General features: G+C 37.9%; 1 protein-coding gene across 3 annotated transcripts in view; it reads left to right on the forward strand.

The window, feature by feature from the left end:
- gemin7 (gem (nuclear organelle) associated protein 7) overlaps positions 1-21,547 on the forward strand; it is a 42,198-nt gene that overhangs the window by 700 nt on the left and 19,951 nt on the right. The window contains exons 3-5 of one of the 3 annotated variants that reach the window (XR_010804518.1): positions 146-241; positions 2,905-3,090; positions 18,396-20,762. Coding sequence is in view for 2 of the 3 variants with exons in the window: in XM_066685146.1 (XP_066541243.1) it covers positions 3,079-3,090 (12 nt within the window). In the remaining variant the exon portion in view is untranslated. Of the gene's footprint in view, positions 1-145; positions 242-2,904; positions 3,091-18,395; positions 20,763-21,547 lie in introns of those variants that run through there. The other 2 variants (XM_066685146.1, XM_066685147.1) reach the window with 2 other exon arrangements.

Here is a 21,547-nt window from a genome sequence, read left to right on the forward strand (position 1 = left end):
AACAATGAATTCATTATTTATGTACATATTTATTAAACATTTGCATTTTCTGAATATTCTATTAATTTCCCCAAATTTACTGTCATTAACAGCTGCAAAAAAAAAAAAGTAATGCAGCTCATCCTACACTTGCTGTTGACTACAGTAAGCAAATCCATGACCAAGAAAGTGAAAGTCAGTATCTCAACGTGTCATTTGGTCGATGGTAAAGAGAGCTGGAGATGGTAATGACAGTTTTCAGGTAAATATCAGATGTTTAGTACTTGTTTATAATAAAAACTAAGTCAAGTCAATGTTTCAAAAGTTAATATGGTAAAAAAAAACGCCCCTTCGAAGAACCATCTTCCAACGGTGCTTTGCTGGTGAAATTGCCTCAGAATAAATTAAGGTGTGGGAACAACTTAAGGCTTTGTTAAGTCATCCCCATACATTAAAAAGCTTGTTCAATTGCATTGGTAAGTTGTTTCAATATCTTTAACTTGAAGGGGTCTCAGCAGCAGGGCTCTGTAGGTAACGGGTGTTTACCTGTGATTTAGATCATATTTGAATAAACACTGAAGAGATTTACACACTTAAAGAGACAGGATCACACATTCCTTCGCCAGTTTGCTTCTCTGGGAACACTGTGATCTCTGAAGAAAAAGGACTTGTAAATAATAAAATAAAATAAATGCTCTGTGAAGGCATCCAGTTTGGTAGTTATTATAGTTATTATTGGATGAACACAATGTTCTCACTGGGTATTACATTAAGCCTCTGTAAAGCTGTATACAGTTTTCCATATTTGGCCACTTATTTAAAAACATGTTTGAACTCTCCCCTGTAGAATAAAAAACTACTACATTTTAATAAAATAACTACATATATTTAATACAATCAGCCCCAAGACAGAGGTTCAGTCAAGTTGGTAAAGACAGGGTCTGGTGCCTGTGTGAGCCACGTAACCAGGAGACTGGCACAGAGCTCAAGGACAAAACCACTTCACCCTTTGAAGTTGATTTTTCCGCTCCAGATTGTCATCTAATGTGTGTTTAATTTTGTGACAAGAGCCACATGAGAGATGCTCTTTTCTTCTTCACGGACCTCCAGGCTGAGCAGCTGTCCTTTTTCTAACACTCGAAATGTTAGAAAATTGTGGAAATGCTTAAATGGAGCAAAGCATCCCTAATTGTTGCACATGTTGTAGCTTGAATGACAGGACTGAAGTGCTTGGGTCACTGTTATACACTGAGGTTTGGTAATTTCCTGCACATCCTGCTGTTTTCCCTGCCTTTTATGTCTTTAGTCACATATCAGGCCCTGGAACTACATACATGTGAAGTTTTTTTGTTTGTTTGTTTGTTTATTATTATTATTATTATTATTATTATTTTAATATATCCTTCAAATTCACTTTGAAGCCACCTACCTTCTCTCATCAATTTGAGGGTCGAGGTGACCAGTGTGGGTTTTTTTGTTTGTTTGTTTGTTTTTTTTTTTTTGTTTTTCTTTTAATCTATTCCTTTGTCCACCTCCCCATTTTTGGCATCTTCTGGGCTCTATTGCTCGTCACCTTGACAACTGAGCTTCAGTAAGTTGTAGACTCAGGTGCTTTATGGCAGGAAGTATTGAATGACACTAGAGCAGGTTTAATTCTCCACCTCTAAGGATGCAACCCATATAATGAAGTTAAATGAATGAGTAATAAATGTTTACGTAGGGCCCCTTACGCAGTCCACAGTGAGAGACTGACCTCTTACAAATATTACAAAAGAGATGTTATACAACCCCTGTTTTTGTAAAGCTGGGACATATGGTAACATGCAGTAAAGACAAGAGTCTCTGATTGGTTACCTTGAAAATGTATTGAAATGACAAATATAAAAGTCGTCTAAACTATCGGCTCATCAACTTGATTATATATTGTAAATATAAACAGATTAAGAACTTGATGCTTTCATTAGACTCCTCAAAAATTGTGACGGGGCAAAAGAAGAGTGAAAATTTATAGTATATTCACATTTCACTGTTTTGAATTATTCCACTATAAGCAGCCGAACATAAAAGGTATAAAAGGAGCAGCCAACAAAGGCTCAGTCTTTGCAGAGAAGTGGGGCCTGTCTCAAAATTATTGATATTATTGAAATATTGATATTATGATATTATATTGAAATATTCAATATTGGCTTATTTTGAAATTTTAGAGGGGCGGCACGGTGGTGCAGCAGGTAGTGTTGCAGTCACACAGCTCCAGGGACCTGGAGGTTGTGGGTTCGTTTCCTGCTCCGGGTGACTGTCTGTGAGAAGTTGGTGTGTTCTCCCCGTGTCCGCGTGGGTTTCCTCCAGGTGCTCTGGTTTCCTCCCACGGTCCAGGGTGTATCCCCCGCCTTGCGCCCAATGATTCCAGTTAGGTTCTGGACCCACCGCGACCCTGAATTGGATAAGCGGTTACAGATAATGAATGAATGAAATTTTAGAGAGACATAAGCTGCGATCAGTGTCAGGTCTTTAATGGGAAGTCCATGGTTATTTCAGCAAGGCAATGCCAGGACTCATTCTGCATGTGCTACAAGTGTGTGGCTTTGTAGAGACAGAGTGTATGTGTTTGATTAGCCTGGCTGTTGTTCAGATCTGTGTCGTATGGCTTTGTCTACTATGTAGAAGAGTATGTTTCACTTCCCTACCCTGGAAACCTCACCGCGCTAAAGTTCTTAGGCAAGGCTCCTAACTGTACCATGATTAAAAGTTACTCTAGTCATCTGCCAAATGCAATAATTGTACTTTTGTACACTTGTATGTTATGACTCAGGAAGGAGAATCTGTCTTTAATTGTTTTGAAAATGTGGTCTTCAAACAAGGCCAGATGACTGGCACTGAGACAACTAGTCCTGGTGATTCTTCCTTTCTCTATATCTTTTCCTGCAGTATGTACCACCTGCTGAGACTGAGAGCCAGAAAGGAGGGGTGGAGCAGCCACGAGGCTGAAAAGAGAGGTCACGATGAACTATGACACAAACGCATCTAGGCGGTTGCTGTGGAACACAGAACAAAGACTGAGCTGCACTCACAGTTAAAAACACAGGGTCCTAGACAAGAGTCATGGCTTCAGTGGTAGGTCTTTCAGTTCTTTTTTTTTATAATAAGATGTAAAATACCCTATGCCTGTCCATTAGTGGTCAGCCCATTGTCTTCCTACCAGTAACATATCTTTGAAAATTAAATGAAGTAATATCCTACACCCAACCACTACATAAAATATAAAGGGGTCATCAGAAAGTATCAAACCACTGTTTTAGTGCACTCATATTTGTTTTTTAATAATTTAAAAACAGTTGCCGCTGATACAATGGGATGCTGGTAGAAACAAAAAAAAGCAGGTCCACACATTTCATATCATTGATGAGAAGCTAAAAATCTAAAATAAAATAAAAAATTAAATGTGAAGTGTTGCAGAGCTGTATATAAATGTATAAATATGAGTGTGGAAGCTATGAAATGTCATTAACAATGTTAAAATAAATATGGTATCTAGGATCAGTTATTTAAAAAAAAATCAAGTATTTGGTGCAGAAAACTGCAAATAATGCATTTAATACAACCTGATATATTAAATCATGCATGTACGAAAAACATTGCATTTATTTTCACATACAGTCCTGAAAACAATTAATTCAAAAATGTAATTCCCAAAAAAAAAAAAAAAACATTTTAGTACATTATTTTTGTAGCTTCAGACAAATAGCAGACACAAGAAAATAGACACAGACCTTAACAGCTAACAGGTTTGGTTTTTACAGGCCTAGATCATGAGTATCAAAATGAGTATGCAAATAATTATTCTCAGCACAAAAACAACCCTCAAAAACAATAATATTAACAACATTAACTTTCGTTTGTGTTTGTTTGTTTGTTTTATCAGAAACTTTATTACTGATATGTTGTATTGTTTTTCCATGCACAATACAATTAAAGAAACATGAAACACTAATACACATCAATAAATCTCTAAACTCTTGGGAAAAAGTGTAGTTAGTATGGTTTTATAATGAACAAATTAGAAATACATTCAGATGGGGTTCGTTAGTTAAGTTAGTTAAACTGACCTAAACTACATTCATTCATTCATTCATTCATTCATTATCTGTAAGCGCTTATACCTGGAATCATTGGGCGCAAGGCGGGAATACACCCTGGAGGGGGCGCCAGTCCTTCACAGGGCACCACAGACACACACACACACACATATTCACTCACACACACTCACACCTACGGACACTTTTTTTCGCCAATCCCAATGAACTACATCAACTACAATTTTCAATTTCCGGTGGAAATCATGAAACCACATGTATTCCACACGCATATTCCTCTTAGGCATGGGAAGCAGACTTGTAAATCTTAGTGTGTGGTACCATATTACCCAGTGGGAAAACAATATTAGTGGACCCAGATCTGTTCAACTGCCCTTCTAACACCAATTTTATAGCATGATTCCTTCCTGTATACTTTAGAACTCCCCTTCCCCTCCGCTTCAGTTTTATTGCATCAGATATCCATCATTTTGTTTTGGTAAGAGAATCACTGGCTCAGAAGAAGAGTGCAGCTCTCAATGTACACTTCTGTAATTTTTTTTATTTAATAAACCAGTTGTGTACCTTCTCAGGGAATTGAATAATGTGGATAATGTGGTCAGAAAGTGAATGTTGCAGACAATATCTTATCTTTATATTTACATTTAAAATGTCTGTAAAAATTTAACTCACCAAAGCATTACATTCACCAATCAAACTAGTCTGTCCTTATAACCACACTCACATCCTATATTGATTTCAAACAAGGCTTTTTTTCAGACATTTTTCAGTTAAATACCTAATTATGGGATCTCATCATATCACACAAAAGCAGTATCTGACACCTCTAAATTTAAAAATGCTTAATGCTTGTCCTCAGCTTTAACCTCATTTCCCTCACTTGATTATTGTAACCTGTTGAGAACTGTTTTATCCAGTGAAATGTGGTAATAATTTTAGTGCCACAATGTTATCCTTAGTTTATATATATATATTATTTTGAGGCAAATCGAGACTTAGCAGCCTATTTATTATGGAGTCTTTACAACATGTAAATACAAGGACTCATACTTTGCCAAGTATTTAAAATATGTTTAGATTCTCCACATTTTCTTGGACATATTAGAGGATCTTCTTGAAGTTAGATGCTAATAACGCTGTACTATTCTCTCTAACACATGTAAATATAGCTTCTCACATTCATTCTGACATTTTGACATTCAGTTCAGATGGAATTGCTGCACAGCAGGTATACTCAGTTTCCCAATCTGCCATATACCAAAAAGAGTTACTTGAAAAACGTTTGAAAATCATGGCATAACATGTTTAAAATAATTATAGATGTTTCTCTGAAGTATTCATTAGATTTTTAAGCAAGAGATTAGTGTTTATTAGTGAATTTGTTCATGGTTTTGTTTACTGAGTGTTTTTTTTTTAAATTGCAACCACATATTGAAACACAGACTTTACAATCCCTGGCAAAATAGACAATTTGATAGGATACGATTTGGTAACCTCTAGTTAAGTCCTTTGATATAAATTCTCTAGATTAAATTCTCCTCACGTCACTTGTTTGGGGTCATGGGGAGTGTTTTTATGCTTTTTTTTTGTGGTATGGATTTCTGCTTATATATAGTACATATGTGTAAATGTATAAAATAAATAATAATAATAACAATAATAATAATAATAATACATAAATAAAAATACATATTCCCAAAAAAATTTCAGTCCAGAATTTAGTTCAAAGTGTAGTTAAAAAAATAAAATATAAATTAAATATCAGAAGTAGCTGTTAGGCACCTAGTGTAAAAAATATTTTTAAAAATGTTTTTTTTATTTATCTATATGCTATAAATTATTTCTAATGTCTTGTTTACATTTTTAATAAAATTTAAAGGCTTAATTTTGTTACTGATTAAGAGGAAGTTGCACAAAGAATATGAAAAAAATGAAAGCTCAGTGTGTTTAAAACTAATATTTGGGAAATGCGAGTGTATTAGCGTATTAAAAGTGTATTAGTACTTTTACATGTTAAAGATTTAAACCAGATCTGCGTTCTGCTCCCTTTAGAAAGTCTACTGAATGCCATAGAGACCAGCTGGGTTATATCCCTTTGTAAGGAAACAGTGATTATATCGCCCCCTGGTGCTTGTGCTCTATAACATAAGTTAGTAATGAATGAGAGTTGCTAAAGTGGTTGTGCTGTCTTTATATTTAGTTATTATTTACTACTACACTGTTCCCTGTAACTAGACTTTAAAAGATGCACAAATGCTTTAACCATCACACTTTTCAGAGTGCATTCTGGTCACAATACTTACGTAATGCCCACAAGTTAGAATGAAGTTAGAAGCTTTATTTTGTTCTTCAGTAAAATGTAAGGCATTCATTTATTTCTGTCTGAGGGGAATGTCTCCCTCCTATTTGTGATATATTCACATGAAATTGAGGAGTGCTGATAGCTTTGTTATATTATGTAAGGGTATCATGATATTTTTACTTATGGGAAATTAACATAAAATTCCAACATATAAGTCTCATGTTAACATTAATTTATCCATCATTCATTCATTTGTTGTCTGTATCCACTCTTCCAGATCAGGTATGCGGTGGGTCCAGAGCCTGCCGAGAATCACTGAGTGCAGGAACACGCACTGGACGATTTTCACATTCTAGGTCAGGGGTCGGCAACCTTTACCACTCAAAGAGCCATGGACCCGTTTCACATAGTAAAGAAAACATTGGGAGCCACAAAACCCTTTTGAAATTTTACATGAAATAACACTGCATATAACGGGTTTTTTTTGCCTTTGTGCTATGTATAAACAAACTATACTGTGTTACATTTATGAAATTTATGAACGACTGCAGAAAAAAGAAATAACATTTCTACATGCAACAAAACATTTTTAAATCTGAAAAAAGACGTTGTGTTGACGGTTAAGTAAAATACTCAATGTCTATTTGAGTTCTTGTAGTAATGGGGAAAAAAAACACAGAACTTAAATTATCCACTGGCAGCAAACAAAAATGCTGTCCTCTCTCTGTGTGCCGTCATCCTTTTACTGGCGCCATGCAGTCAGCTGTCGAAAAGTTCAAGAAACCGCACACTTCCAGGTGTCGCACGTTGGAAGTTGTGATGTGTATTAAGAGCAACAAAATATTTTAAATATTAAAATATTTTAGATGTTACAAGATCGCCATAAACCCCCTCCAGGGTGTATTCCCGCCTTGCGCCCAATGATTCCAGGTAGGCTCTGGACCCCCCGCGACCCTGGATTGGATAAGCGCTTACAGATAATGAATGAATGAATGAAGATCGCCATAATCTTCATAGAATTACATTCTGAAAATGAACAAATTAAAATAAAATACATTTTAATTAAATACTCAGTAATTATTTTCAAAAGCTGTGCCACGTCAGAGGGATCAAAGAGCCACATGCGGCTCTGGAGCCGCGGGTTGCTGACCTCTGTTCTAATTTATCATTTCAAAGCAAAACATATGTTGCAATTACCATGACTTACTTTAGCAGACCGTAAAAAGAACCTTTGTTTCCTTGTTACCAGCATTTCTGATCTGCTTAATAGATATTACCTTCCATTAAAAACAAAGGGAGAGAACAGAAAAGGTAATTTCTGCATTACATGATAGATATGTGACAAGATCACGAAAGGCACTCCTTTATTTTATGTGACTGTATCACAAACAGGAGTGAGACTGGGTTGGTCAGTGTGTAGCATTTTGCTTTAGGTGATCACAGAACTTTGTAGTTCAGCTTTAGGCACTTAATTATTCATGGTTAAATTGGTTTCATTGGTTTCATTTGCATAAGTTTCATTTAAACTATTAAACTTCAAAAACAATACAGTGTCTATGTAACATCACAGAATTCTAACAACTCTTCATCTCTTCTGGGAGTCCAGACAACAGGCTGATGATAAAATCTCATTGCGATGAAGAGTTGTTCTGATGTAAATCAAGTTACACATGAGTACAGTTCTAAGCTTTTAATAAGTGCTGATTTATGTACTCTTTGAAGTCTTAGTGAGCATTTGGGGACAGTAAGCAATTCTGCCGTTCAGACCCCTAGAGGAAATTCTCGGAAAAATCTGGATGTTTTTTTTTTTCCATTCATCTTGAAGAATGGTGGGTCATTTAACCATTGCCACCAAGTACAGTGATCGTGGTAATTCAAGATGGTTTTCTCACTATATTTCTTCTGTGAAGTTGACAGGTGACAATTATGAACCAAGGGCTTCTTAAACTTGGTTGTACTTCTTAAATGCAGGCCAGTAGTTTGGTAAAACCTTTTTTATTTTTTAGAGTGTATTCTGCCCTGCCCTCCTCGGACCATGCTTTGGCAAAAGGTCATGATAGCATGAAGTTCAGCTGTCGAGTCTGTAACATCTGAGATGGGCTGGTACCGTTTTCCACTGATTTTGGTCCAGAGGTATGTTCTGTCTTGCTCCAGAGCAGGAGTGCTGCAGTGCTGCATTGGACCAATTAGAAAAGGATTTTCCTGGGGTGTTAAAATGCCTGTTTTCACTTGGATCTTCATGGAATTCATTAAGACCACAAAACGCTGCTTCCCCTTCACTGCGGCACTCTTAACTGTTCCCAGCATTACTGCAAACCATGATAACATAAAGAATGAACAAATCTGTAGTAATTTTAATAAATGTATCTGTTACAATAATGTACATAAGAAATGAATACCATGTTTGCATTAGTAGTAATTAGGAGTTACCTTTCATACTGCAAAAGGCAGAAAAGGTATGATCCATCAAGGGTTGAAGAATGACCTCTGGAAAGAGATAGAAAACAATGGCAATTCATAATGATTTGAACCAGTTTTTCTATCTCAGGTAATTCTGGCAATTATTAGGTTTCCGAGCACAAAGTGCATTCATCAAAGAATTTTCCACCTCGTGTGGCGTAGAGATCCTTGGGTCCTGATGAATCAAAAAGCTCGATACAACCACTAAGCTCCGCCCACTTCGATTTTTTGCTAATTCACAAAACATATTTCTGCGAGCTAGTCCCTGGATCTTGATCTGATCCCCATGATCTTGGTGTCAAAATGTTCGCAGGAGTGAGCCGGTCAATAATTATCAAAAAAATCCTAACATTTGGAAACAAGATGGCGGACATATGCAAATGAACATGTACCATGAATGGCAAGTTTTACTGTAACCCCTGTTACTCCTGTATGCTTTACTCAAATCAGATGAGTTTCCAGTCTTTGATTTAAGACAAGATTCTGAGGTAGCATGCATTTGCTTTTGCATGAAATATAAGGGGTTCTATGATAGCTAATTATGTATTTTTGCCAATATCTTAGCATCTACAAGGCCTATTAAGTTGATGTATGGCATGCTGGTTCTGTGAGCAATCCTATACTTGGGGAATTAAGGACGACTTGATACGGGCACGTTTAGTAATATCATTGGCCAATCAAAATTTAGTATTGGTTTTACAATTTTTGTTTTTAACCTTAAAATATGGGAATATCTCAGTGAAAATTCAACATAGCAACATTATATGAGCTTCATAATATACACTCCCTTGTGTCTCACAATACTGCAATTGGAATTATTAAAAAAAAAAGATCAGTTGTCAGGTATGGGATTATGGAATTTTTTAACTAGTTTGTGGGTTTTCATCCTATCAACGCACAATTGGTCTCATTGCAAACTGTATTGCGTGGTAGGTAAATAATTATCCAAAAGTAATTGAGATTTGGACTCACTGTTGCTGCAATACTTCAACAAACGTGAGTGGGCTCTTTCAGCTATAACTCATTCAAACTGGACCCAAATCAAACCAAAATAGGTACACATGTGCAGGGCATAACTCCGAAGACCTCTGCCAAATATGATCAAAGTGCACATACAGGGGGCGCTACAATTGGAAAAATACTTTAAAAAATTGGTTTTTCATTTGTTATAGCGCCACCTAAGGATGCACTACCAACAAAACATAATGATCTGTTCTGAAGCACATATGAATGAAGCTTATGCTTTTTAATAATATTTGGCAAAAGCATTTTAGACTTACAGCTATATATGTGTGATGTTTAGAATGCAAGTTACACACCTGTGTTAAGCAGAGCCTGGATGCCAGGCAGTAGTGCAATTTCAACTTTTTTTAATAATTATTAAAGTTCAGGTTCTTGTGATTCTGCTGATACCACACATGCCCATATTAAGTCATTAATCACAGAGTAGTTTGCGGTCAAACATATGTGAGTTATTCTCAGCAATGCATTTAAAGGCATTATTGAAGAATCTCCCTTACCCCCCTCCCTCCTATTCTTTCGCACATGCTCTCTGCCTCTGTCTGTCTGTCTGTCTGTCTCTCTCTGTCTCTCTCTCAGATTCAAATAGCTTTATTAAGTGACAACAGTAGTAAATAATAAAAATAATATTTAAAATAGATAGTTTGGCAGCGTTTACAAAATGATGTAACATATATAAATATATATTTATACATAAACAAGCTTTATATATGTACCAGTATAACATATACATGCTTATTTATTTATTATAGTGTAAATGTTTTCAGTAGTGAAGCATGGATTATGCTGAGGTGGGTGCTACCCACTGTCTCTCAGGCTGTGACACTGTGCAGTGAAGGGGGCTGTGAGCCCATCTCCCAGGATTATCTCTAATTTCTCTAGGTCTGTGAGTGTTTGATAATTTGGGATCAGCTGTTTAAACCTTAAAAGTCTGTGAACTGTTCTGATTTTTTGACAGTGAGGAAGTGCATCTCTGCCTCCACCTCTCCACTCTCACAATGACCACACATTCTCTCCTCTATGGGCAGGCACAACTGTATATACCTGCCCTTCTTTATGGCCAGGCTGTGGTCACTGAGCTGGTACATGGTTAGGATCTGCCTTTGCTATGGGTCTCTAATGCTCTCTCTCTCTCTCTCTCTCTCTCTCTCTTATGTTGTCTCTAGACTGAGTTATAAAAATACCATAAATCATAACATCACATCACAACATTATGAATGCCTCATTGTTTTCGCTTTCACTGTCCAATAACAGCTCCACTGACCACAGGAGCACTTTGTAGTTTTACAGTTACAGACTGGAGTCCACCTCCTGCTCTGCATACATTCATTGCAACCTTTCACCCTCTTCATTAATGGTCTGTAACCCGACAGAGTTTGTATGATTTGGGTAACCCTGTCTTGTTGCATCTGCCTACACATAGACTGAGAGGCACACAGAGCTAACAATAATTGTTAAAATATTTTGTACCACTCTCTGCTTCTCAACAAATGGTAACTGAGAGGCCCACAGACAGATCAAACTCAGAAATGCTGCATTTGCAAAAATCCCAATGACTTTGCAATACTGTATATGACCTCGAACTTGCAAATGTAAGCATATTTTTTTGCATAGACAGCGAGGAACCCGTAAATTGCCACTGTGGCAATATACACTGTGTGCATAATTATTAGGCAACTTTTGTGGATTCATTTTATTATTGAACAAATAATGTGCTCTTTGTCATTCCAAAATGTTAATAAACCTCAAACCTAATGGAGTCTGTTTCTCAATCTGTTGATGATCAACTTTTTGTGCAGCAGCAACCACAGCCTCCCAGACACTGTTCACAGAGATGTAGTATTGTACTTCTTTGTTTACATTTGAAATATTTTCTTTCTTCCATAGAAATGTTCACAAGTTCTCAATAGGGTTTAGGTCAGGCCTTTCCTGGCTAGCCATGCAGTGGAGTACTTTGATGCATGAGAAAGAGCATTGTCCTGTATGAAAATCATGGTCTTTTTTGAAAGATGCAGATTTTTTCCTGTAACATTGCTGGAAGAAAATGTCTTCTTAAACTGTCAGTAGGATTTGGAGTTGATTTTGAGTCCATCTTTAATCAGAAAAGGTCCAACAAGCACATCTTTAATAATACTAACCCATAGCAGTACTCCACCTCAACCTTGCTGGCATCTGAGTTGAAGTGGAGCTCTGTGCCCATTACTGATCCAGCCATGGGTCCATCCATCTGGTCCGTCAAGAGTCACTCTCATTTCATTAGTCCATAAACCCTTTGAAAAATCTGCCATCAGATATTTCTTGACCCAGGCTTTACATTGTAACTTATGTGTCTAGTTCAGTGGTGGTCGGGTTTCAGCCTACCTTACCTTGGCCATGTCTCTGAGCACTGAACACATTCTTCTGGGCACTCCAGGTACGTTGCAGTTCTGGAATATGACAGCACTGGAGGATAATGGGTTCCTGGTCATTTTACATTTTATTCTTCTAAAATCTTTGTCAGTTAATTTGAGCCTTTTTTCTCACCTCGTTTCTTGCGACTGTTGTTGATTATTTGCAACAAAATGTGTGCTGGTTCTATGATCACGCCCCAATAATTTTGCAGTTTCAGGTGCATTGCATCCTTTTGAAAGACATTTTACCATTTTTGACTTTTCAGAGTCAGAGTTCCATTACATATTAATCTATGCCCTGACACACCTTTATATTAAGGGTGAAGCTCAAACATGCTTTAGTTTTAGGTTGTTACCTCAGGCTGCCTGTCGCCTGCTTGCGTGTCAGAGTGAGTCACAACGTCAAATGTTTCTGTTGAGCCCAGGGGGCACATTGATACATTCACACAATTTGATATTCAGTTGGTTATAAATACTATGAGCTCCATTGTGATTTGTGCCTTTTTCTGGTATTCTTAATCCTGACCCTGCTGGAAACATGACAGAACGGGAGAGAGGTGGCTGAGGGGAAGGGATTGTCTGAATATGAAGCATTTGTTTTGGTCTGAAATTCTGGTACTCTACTGTGACGTCTGGTGGCAAAAATTCAGATATAGCACTTTTAAACAGATTAAGGATTTAACATTGCCGCTTTTCTTTCTCACCTACCAAGCCTGCCTTCTCTTTTGCCCACTCAGACATGTTTTAGCAGTGTGACTTCATACCTTCTGTCCCACTTGATGCGCCTGTGTTGCCTTTTGTTGGTGTGGGAATGAGTCGTCCGGCACAGCAGCTCCACAGGGACATGTTGTAGTAAAAGTGTCCACAGCAGAAATGGCCAGGCTGCGTTTTATAGACCAGACTTTTCTCTCCTGAGTGGCAGCAGCGTTGCTCTTTCTTGGTCAGCAGTAGAGAGCCACAGCACTTAGCCTTACCATTGCTCTTCAGAGAGAGGTCATGAAGGTGACCAGAACAGCACTTGTGTCTGCCATCCCTGAGGCTGTAAGCATGAGAGCCACAGCAAACCATGTCGGCCGCTGACCTTTTGTGTCTGAATATGGAAAAATAATATCCATTACCCAGGAAAAATGCATTATTGGAACAAATATTTTACTTGAGTGAAAATATAGACAATCCAGATAAAAGGGGCAGGTGGGGAGTTTCTCTTTTAATTTTGACTATATTATACAAGGCAGCCTGAACAAGGTTTTTCCATGAGCTCATAAGTCCCATACCTGTGTCCATTGCAGCAGATCTCCTCATGTGGGTCAAAGGTATTCCATCCACAGCATTGTTGTCCTGCTGGCAGGTGCATTTGTCCTTGGCAGATGGTGAAATGATCTGGAGAGTATGGTACCTTCCCAGCACACATAGAGCCAGCTGGCTGGCCATGATATAGATGTCCATCACAACATATCACTCCCTCTTCAGAGAGATCGTACAGTACTGCACCACAAAACTGTAAAACATGCTTCTTATTAAAATGGTTGGGAATAAAGCAAGACACCAAGGCCCTGTCTGAAATAGAACCACTTACAAAAAACAATATGCATATATGAAAAATTAAGCTTGTTTTTAATATTATTTTAAAGAACAAAAACAGAGACTCACTTGCATAAGGCTAGAATGGCTTGGAAAGTGATTCCCTGAAAAACAGTTTGAGGAAGATTAAAGAATGAGAAACTAGGAATTAGCATGACTAAATTTTTAAGTATTTCCTCACATTCTAAATAGTCTTTCAAAGTTGTGTCATACTATAGACTAAAATCATGACCCTGCCAGAAACTCCAGATCTAATCGCCTTCCTGTTGGGAAACTGCATGCTGTTATTTTAATGAAAATCACTGCTGTCATATCCAGTGATAAATATAGATTTTGACTAATGAACTTTGCCACTGAAATGTCTGAGCAGGTTTAGCAAGCTGAATACAAACATAGTTAATGTTCCTGCGTATTGAAAATAAACCTAAGACTTTAACACAACAGCTCTTCAGCTGTGTTCTTATTGACTCTGTACTTCAGATCATGCTGTATTCAGAAGAAACTTTATGTATCATTTTTGAAATATTTTTATTGAACTCATGATGCAGTAGAAATCAAAACACACATGTTTAATTTGGAATTAAAAGGCTGGAAATCTCCAGTAATTGCTGCACATTTTAAGGTGGAAAGGAGAGTTCTAATAAGAAGTTAACTTCATTCAGTGTCATTCAATCTGACACTTGATCAATCTGAATGACTGCTGGTATTAGACTCTGGAGATGGAGAGACAGTTTAGAGGACAGAAAATGAGATTGAAAATGGGCTGCTTTGCCATTAAAAACTTATGGGGTAGATGGAGCAACACACCAAATTGCAACCAGCTAGCAGAAGTGCTAGACCTATGCTGGCTTCAATTTTGAGAGACATTGTGCATCCATCTTTTCTACAATAAATGCTCTAGATTAGACCCAGAGTTCCTAACCTGATGCTGACCGTAGAATCATGACACACATCACAGCTCTGCTGAATAAACCAAGACAGAGACAGGAGGGAATGAATGAGATGTTAAATTGCCCTTAAATTGCAGTACCTGTAATGTTCCTTTTGTCCATATTTGTGCGCACCCCAAGTCCTTTTTGGTCTGTAGATAGACTCTTAGATATCCTTCCAACATACAAACACACAATATTAGAACTTAAAAGAACCTAGAGCTCTTACAAAGTCCTGATGTGCTTTCTTTTAAGGAAATTTATTTTTGTTTCATTAAAGTCTAAGTCAGTTTATGGCACAGTAGGTTCAAAGTTAACCCTAATTATAATTGATTACTACTCGCTCAGAGCTATGTACACAGCTGGACACATTTAAATTATCCTGAGTTGTGTGTGTGGAAACTCTGTATGTCACAACTGGAACAACTTGTTTTACGAAGGCTTCAGGGCACAAATCTAGATTAAGCACACATTTTTCAGATTAACACCCTGTGATAACACAGGACATGTGACAGATTTAAGATACAAGATTGTTGAAGTTTGTGAAATGTGCTGTTGTGTAACACTATTTATGCTTAATTTTCACCATAAATGTAATGTCCCTGTGGTTCAGAGGCTGTCACTGTAATAAATTATATATTTTCGTATATAGATATTGACTAGTCAGCCATAGCATTAATATGTACACCATGATTATACACAGTGTCCCTTTTATCACCTCCACTGACCATAGAGGAGTACTTTCTAGTCCTAAAAATACAGACTGTATTACAATAGATGCTCTGTATACTTTGTTAAGCCCCTTTCACCCTGACCACCACAGAGCTGGTATGATATGAGTAATAAATCATCCTTAGCCTTGCACTGACACTGACAGAGTGGTGGTGTGTTAGTGTGTGTTGTGCTGTTGTGAGTGAATCAGACACAGCAGTTCTGCTGGAGTTTTAAAATCCCTCAGTGTCACTGCTGGACTGAGAATAGTTCACCAAACAAAAACATCCAGTCGACAGCATCCTTTGTCCACTGATGAAGGACTAGAGAATGACTGTGGTCAAACACAAATGGTGCAACAACACATGAGCTACTGTCTCTGACTTAACATGTACAAGGTGGACCAACAAGGTAGGAGTGTGTAGCAGAGTGGACAGCGAGTGGACACATTGTTTAAAACTCCAGCAGCACTGCTGTGTCTAATCCACTCGTACCAGCACAACACACACTAACACACCACCACCACATCAGTGTCACTGCAGCGCTAATAATGATCAACCGACCAAACCATAACCGCTTTTGGGGTCCCGAGCATTGACTCAGAAGAGCTGATAAAACAGACAGTGATTGTAGAGACAAGGACGTGTATGTCTAGACAATTGTTATAAAAGAGGGCATTTGTAGGGTGTGGATACCCCTTTGTCTGCATTAATAGCTTTTTATGAAAGCCTTACTCAGCAACATTGTCTATGTTTCAACATTGCTGACAGGATCTGATGACATGTAATCACATGAACAGTTGTAGACTCCTGTAGTGGGAAGTAAAAGAAGGCTGCCAAGACATATTTGGATACTGACAGCCTTTGCGCAATAGATTTTTTAATAATCTTTTACAGTAAGTTTGTATATACTTACCGTGAAATATCTAGGCTTCTAGGAAAGCTTGATACAGCCTGGAACATTGCTGTGTAGGTTGTTTCAGCTATTCTTCAGCTACAGCATTAGAAAGGCCCTGTACTGATGTTGTGGATCATCAAGGCTAGTACTACATCATCCCAAAGGTATGGGTTGGATCCATGAGAGCAGAGAATTTTATTCCTGCACTAGAGCCTAATACTAGCAGGTTTATACCCCTCTGTTTGATGCTTGGCATTGGGCATGGTGAACTTAGGCTCATGCACAGTTGTTACAGAGCATCGCTTTCTGTTTGGAAGTGCTTTTCTATGGAGATTATACAAATTATGTGTTTGTGGTGGATTCAAGTTGAGTGTTGTCATCCAGTGTACCTAACCAAGTAAAACAACTTGGTTTTATTTTTTTGATTCTGATATTGCCTTTGAAAAGCTAATATGCAATGTTGTGTGAGGTAGTTGGGGTTTTTTTTCAACTCCAACATATAGCAAAACCTATGAGCATTTTGTCTTTTAAAGACCTGGAAACAGTTACTCATTCTTTTATCTCCTCTCATATTGATTACCAGTGAAATACAGAGTGGAATTCAAAGTGTTACTGTTTATTATCAAGGATTTCCATGGCCTGGCTGCAAATTTTTTGGATCATCTTTGTTTTTAATCTACCCACGTGCCCTACGTTCCTCGATCCAGTTGCTTTTAGACATCCCTTGCTTTTTCCCCTTTCTTTCCCTTTAAACAATTAAGGCCAAACAATTTTCAAATAGCCTCCTATGGACTGGTGTTATTTATTTATTTATTTGCATCTGGTTTTTGTGCATTATTATATATTACAGTTCCATGTATTATCCATATCAAATAAATAAATTAATAACATTTATTTCTTTTAATATGTAAGTTTGGTAATTTTATGTTTTTGTTTTATTAGTGGATTTTATTTTGCAGCACTTTGGCAGACATGTTTTCTTTTATAATTGCTATAGAAATAAATTACTTGACTTGTTTTATGAGCTCTTTTTAATCTTTAAGCATCTACAATCTGCCAAACGTGTGTCGTCACGTGCTGCAAGCTTACCCACAGTCTGAAGTGTGTCTGTATCTTATTTGGACAGTCATGCTTGTGTGGGAAATGACTGCTGAAAAATAAAAAGCTAGTGATTTCTTCTGATTTGAGAGCTGACTCACGGTCTTTGTTTAGATGTTGCCTGGTTCCCATGTTGAGGACTTGAAGTAGAAACTGTAACAAAACACATTAGACATCAGATCAAAAACACAAGTTGGTAGGTGGATTGGTGACTCAAATCCACCAATCCATTGGTGTGCATGTGTGTGTCACTCTGTGAAGGACTGGCGCCCCCGTCAAGGGTGTGTTCCTGCCTTGCGCCCAGTGATTCTGGGTAGGCTCCGGACTCACCGCAACCTTGAACTGGATAAGCGGTTACAGATAATGTATGAATGAATATATGAATTTGAAATTGAACATTACAAAAACAAACAAACAAAAAAAATGAAGACTCACCTCAATATATATTTTTAGGTAACAAGTAAAATGAGTAAATTCCCCTAAATGACATAATTCTGAAAATACTAAAATGTGACTGATACTGAGATTTCCAGATTATCCACTAAACTGAATTACAGCAGCATCCTTCTGATTCCAGCTTTAGGTTCCCAAACGTTAAAAGCTATAGATGGAAGATTTCCTTTATACCTAAATCTTTCTTTTGTCAACTGAGAGTGTTGTTTATATTTTTATTCTGTATTATATACTTAATATATCTGGCTTCAAAACGGATTTCCACTTGGGACAATAAGATTCTGAAATAATAACAATAAGATCCAATTACCTGTTACTACACCTGTAGGCAGATCTGGAAAAAAACAGCAATGACTTCCACTTGAATCCCTGGAGATCACTTGGAGGTTGACACAGCAGCATTGCTTTGTAGGGTTGTATGCCACAGTGCCACAACATAAGTCTAGGCTGGTGTTCTTAGGCAGAAGCACTTTCTGTTTTACAGGACCACAGCACAGATGAGTCTTCGGCTCATACAACTCTGCCAATGAGAGCAAGAATGCAGAAGACTTACAGAAAGGGCATGTAAGTGTTTAGAAGCTTTGATGTTGTCTTTACCAACAAAACTGCATCTGTCAACCTATAAGAAAAACACCTGGATCTCTGTCAACACTTTAAATGTTCTTTCCATGACACATCTTCAAACACTATTTAAAGGGCACATATCAGTGTTACACAGTTCTTTGGTGTGACATTAATTTAGAAATGCATATATCAAACAGCAACGCTTTTGTTTCCCTCTATATACAGCCCTGTTCAGTTTACCTAGTTTAAGCACAATGAGGATAAGCCAAAGCTAATTTCAGAGTAAGGCACAAGGAGCAGAAAATCTAGTTTTTTTTATTATTTTCACTCATTTCTCTTTCTTCTTTTTTTCTAGTATTGGCCATCATTAGGCAGCGCTCTTATATCTCAGCATTCCTTGTGTCTGTTTTTTTTTTTATCCATTTACCCTCACCTTTGTACTCTCACATAGACAGGAGTGCAAGTCCAGTGCTGTGATTAGAGAGACTCAGAAAAGGAGGCAAGAAACTATTGAAGTGCCTGCTATCTACATAGGATGCAGCAAAACATCACAACAAGTCATTTTATCGGTGGATCACAGAAAATTGTCTGGGTTGTTTATTTGTTTCATTCATTCATTATCTTTAAGCGCTTATCCAGTTCAGGGTCGCGGTGGGTCCAGAGCCTACCTGGAATCATTGGGCACAAGGTAGGAATACACCCTGGAGGGGGCGCCAAACTCCGCACAGACAGTTACCCGGAGCGGGACTCGAACCCACAATCTCGAGGTCCCTGGAGCTGTGTGACTGCGAGTCTACCTGCTGCACCACAGTGCCGTCTTTTATTTATTCATTTATTTAATTCATAAATAATTTTTTACCCAGATACCAAATATTCTTTTAATTGAAGTTATATATTTGAAGTGAAACACTAAGTCAAGGCTTACACTGAATATATGTAAAGGTGGTGGCTGGTGGCTGCTGTGTGGGGAGTAGTAGCAGTAGGATTTGATCAGGGTTCAGTATGGAGTGAAATTACCAAACCAATTTACCAAAAGAAAAAATAAATCTGCAAGCCAAATTTTTAGAATCAAGAGCAGAAAGTATATGTTGTGCATGCAAAACAGAAAACATATATCAAAAGTATATTTTTATAAGATCCTTTGTTGCTTCAATAGATTTCTATCACAGCTGTTACCTGCTGAGTTGTGTCAGGTTGATGAGGATCTGTGTGTTGTTAGGTGTGTTTAAAATCTTAATGGCGTATCGGACGTTTGTGACACTAGCTGGCAAAAAAAAGAGACATATTTGAAAATCAAGTGAAACCATAGAGATAGGAGCGCAATCTATTTAATCTAGACTGTACATTAATGATTTCAAGAATGTAGGGATCTTAATTTACAAAAACAGCAATTCTGTGAAAATTCATGAAGGAAGGGTTCCTAAAATTCTATGCATTGCAAACAGTGTTTTTTTATTGTTTGTTTGTTTGTTTTTTGGGTCACTGCAGTCAAATGACCGGTGCTTGGGCCTTTCAATGAAAAATCACAGTCTCTTCCTACTTATTCTCCACATCTGGAGACATAACCACTACACATGTAGAGACGAGAAGGGTATCTCTGCAGGCCGGAGGCAGCTCCAAATGGGTGGTACAGCTCCAAGTGACTCAAGCACGTCGCTGGCTTTGAGATATGTAGTTGGCATAAAGGCTCTGGAGATGACCCAGAGGCTAAAGAACCCTTTTTATTTGTTTTTAAAAACAGGGCTGATATGGGGCTGTTTCTAAAAGCTTGTGTTGATGAGCAGGGTCTCATGGTCAATGTGATGTTTGTGGTTATGCCATGCCCCTCACCCCAGAATTTTTAAGGCATGGAAACTGGACTATAGGGCCCCTCACCTCAATTCTTAAGGCACAGAGACTAGACTGCAGGGCACCTTGTACACCACAGTTCAGGCAGTGTGTATAGTTTGATACTTTTAGAAACCTAGGCTGTCTGGTTAACTGTGATGTCCTGCTTTGCATAAAATGCCCTGCACAAAATAGGTATCCTAGTTATTTTCTTTCTTCTAACAAAGTTCCATAACTAATGCAGCTCAGATTGCTCTGTTTGAGCATTGTTTGGAAGTTTAAGAGAATGTCAGTGAGTTTTTTGGGATATTGTGTATTACTGTGTATTTTGTAGAACAGCTGTATGTCGGTGACCATGTAATAACTGTTTTGTTTTCAGTATTAATATTGTACCTTGTAAACATTGAGTACATTATATGGAGTACATTTTCAGCATTATGTGATTTACAGACTTGTTGTGGTTGGCTTAATATGTGAAATTCTTGCAATAAATAAAGAAAATAACCATTTAACTGAGACCACGTGTACTGAGAATGATAATGTTTGCTCACATATAGGCTACTACTCACTTCCTAACAAGAGACATGACAGTAAATATGGGTTCATGAGCACAGGTCAGTGTTGGGGTGCTATATATCCCTCGCCTGGCATTAGGTTCATGTTTCTCTACTCCAGAGAATCCAATTCTATTGTCAGTATTTCTCTACGGGGATTAGAGAGGCAGTGTGTGCACGTTTGCACATCTGTGTTAGTAATGGGTGCAACTTAATGTAGAATACATTCATTAGAACTTTGTCCTCAAATATTTGTACATGTGGTGTATTTCTGAAATAAATGAAACTGAATAAATTAACTATCCATCCATTATCTGTAACCGCTTATCCAATTTAGGGTCGCGGGGGGTACAGAGCCTACCTGGAATCATCGGGCGCAAGGCGGGAATACACCCTGGAGGGGACGCCAGTCCTTCACAGGGCAACACAGACACATTCACGGACACTTTCGAGTCGCCAATCCACCTGCAACGTGTGTTTTTGGACCGTGGGAGGAAACCGGAGCACCCGGAGGAAACCCACGCGGACAACACACCAACTCCTCACAGACAGTCACCCGGAGCTGGAATCGAACCCACAACCTCCAGGCCCCTGGAGCTGTGTGACACTACCTGCTGCGCCACCGTGCCGCCAATAAATTAACTATATTAACTAAATTGATAGCCCTTCGAGCGCGGCACGGTGGTGGGGC

This window comes from Hoplias malabaricus, chromosome 11, assembly GCF_029633855.1.
Source record: "Hoplias malabaricus isolate fHopMal1 chromosome 11, fHopMal1.hap1, whole genome shotgun sequence".
Taxonomy (NCBI): Eukaryota; Metazoa; Chordata; class Actinopteri; order Characiformes; family Erythrinidae; genus Hoplias; species Hoplias malabaricus.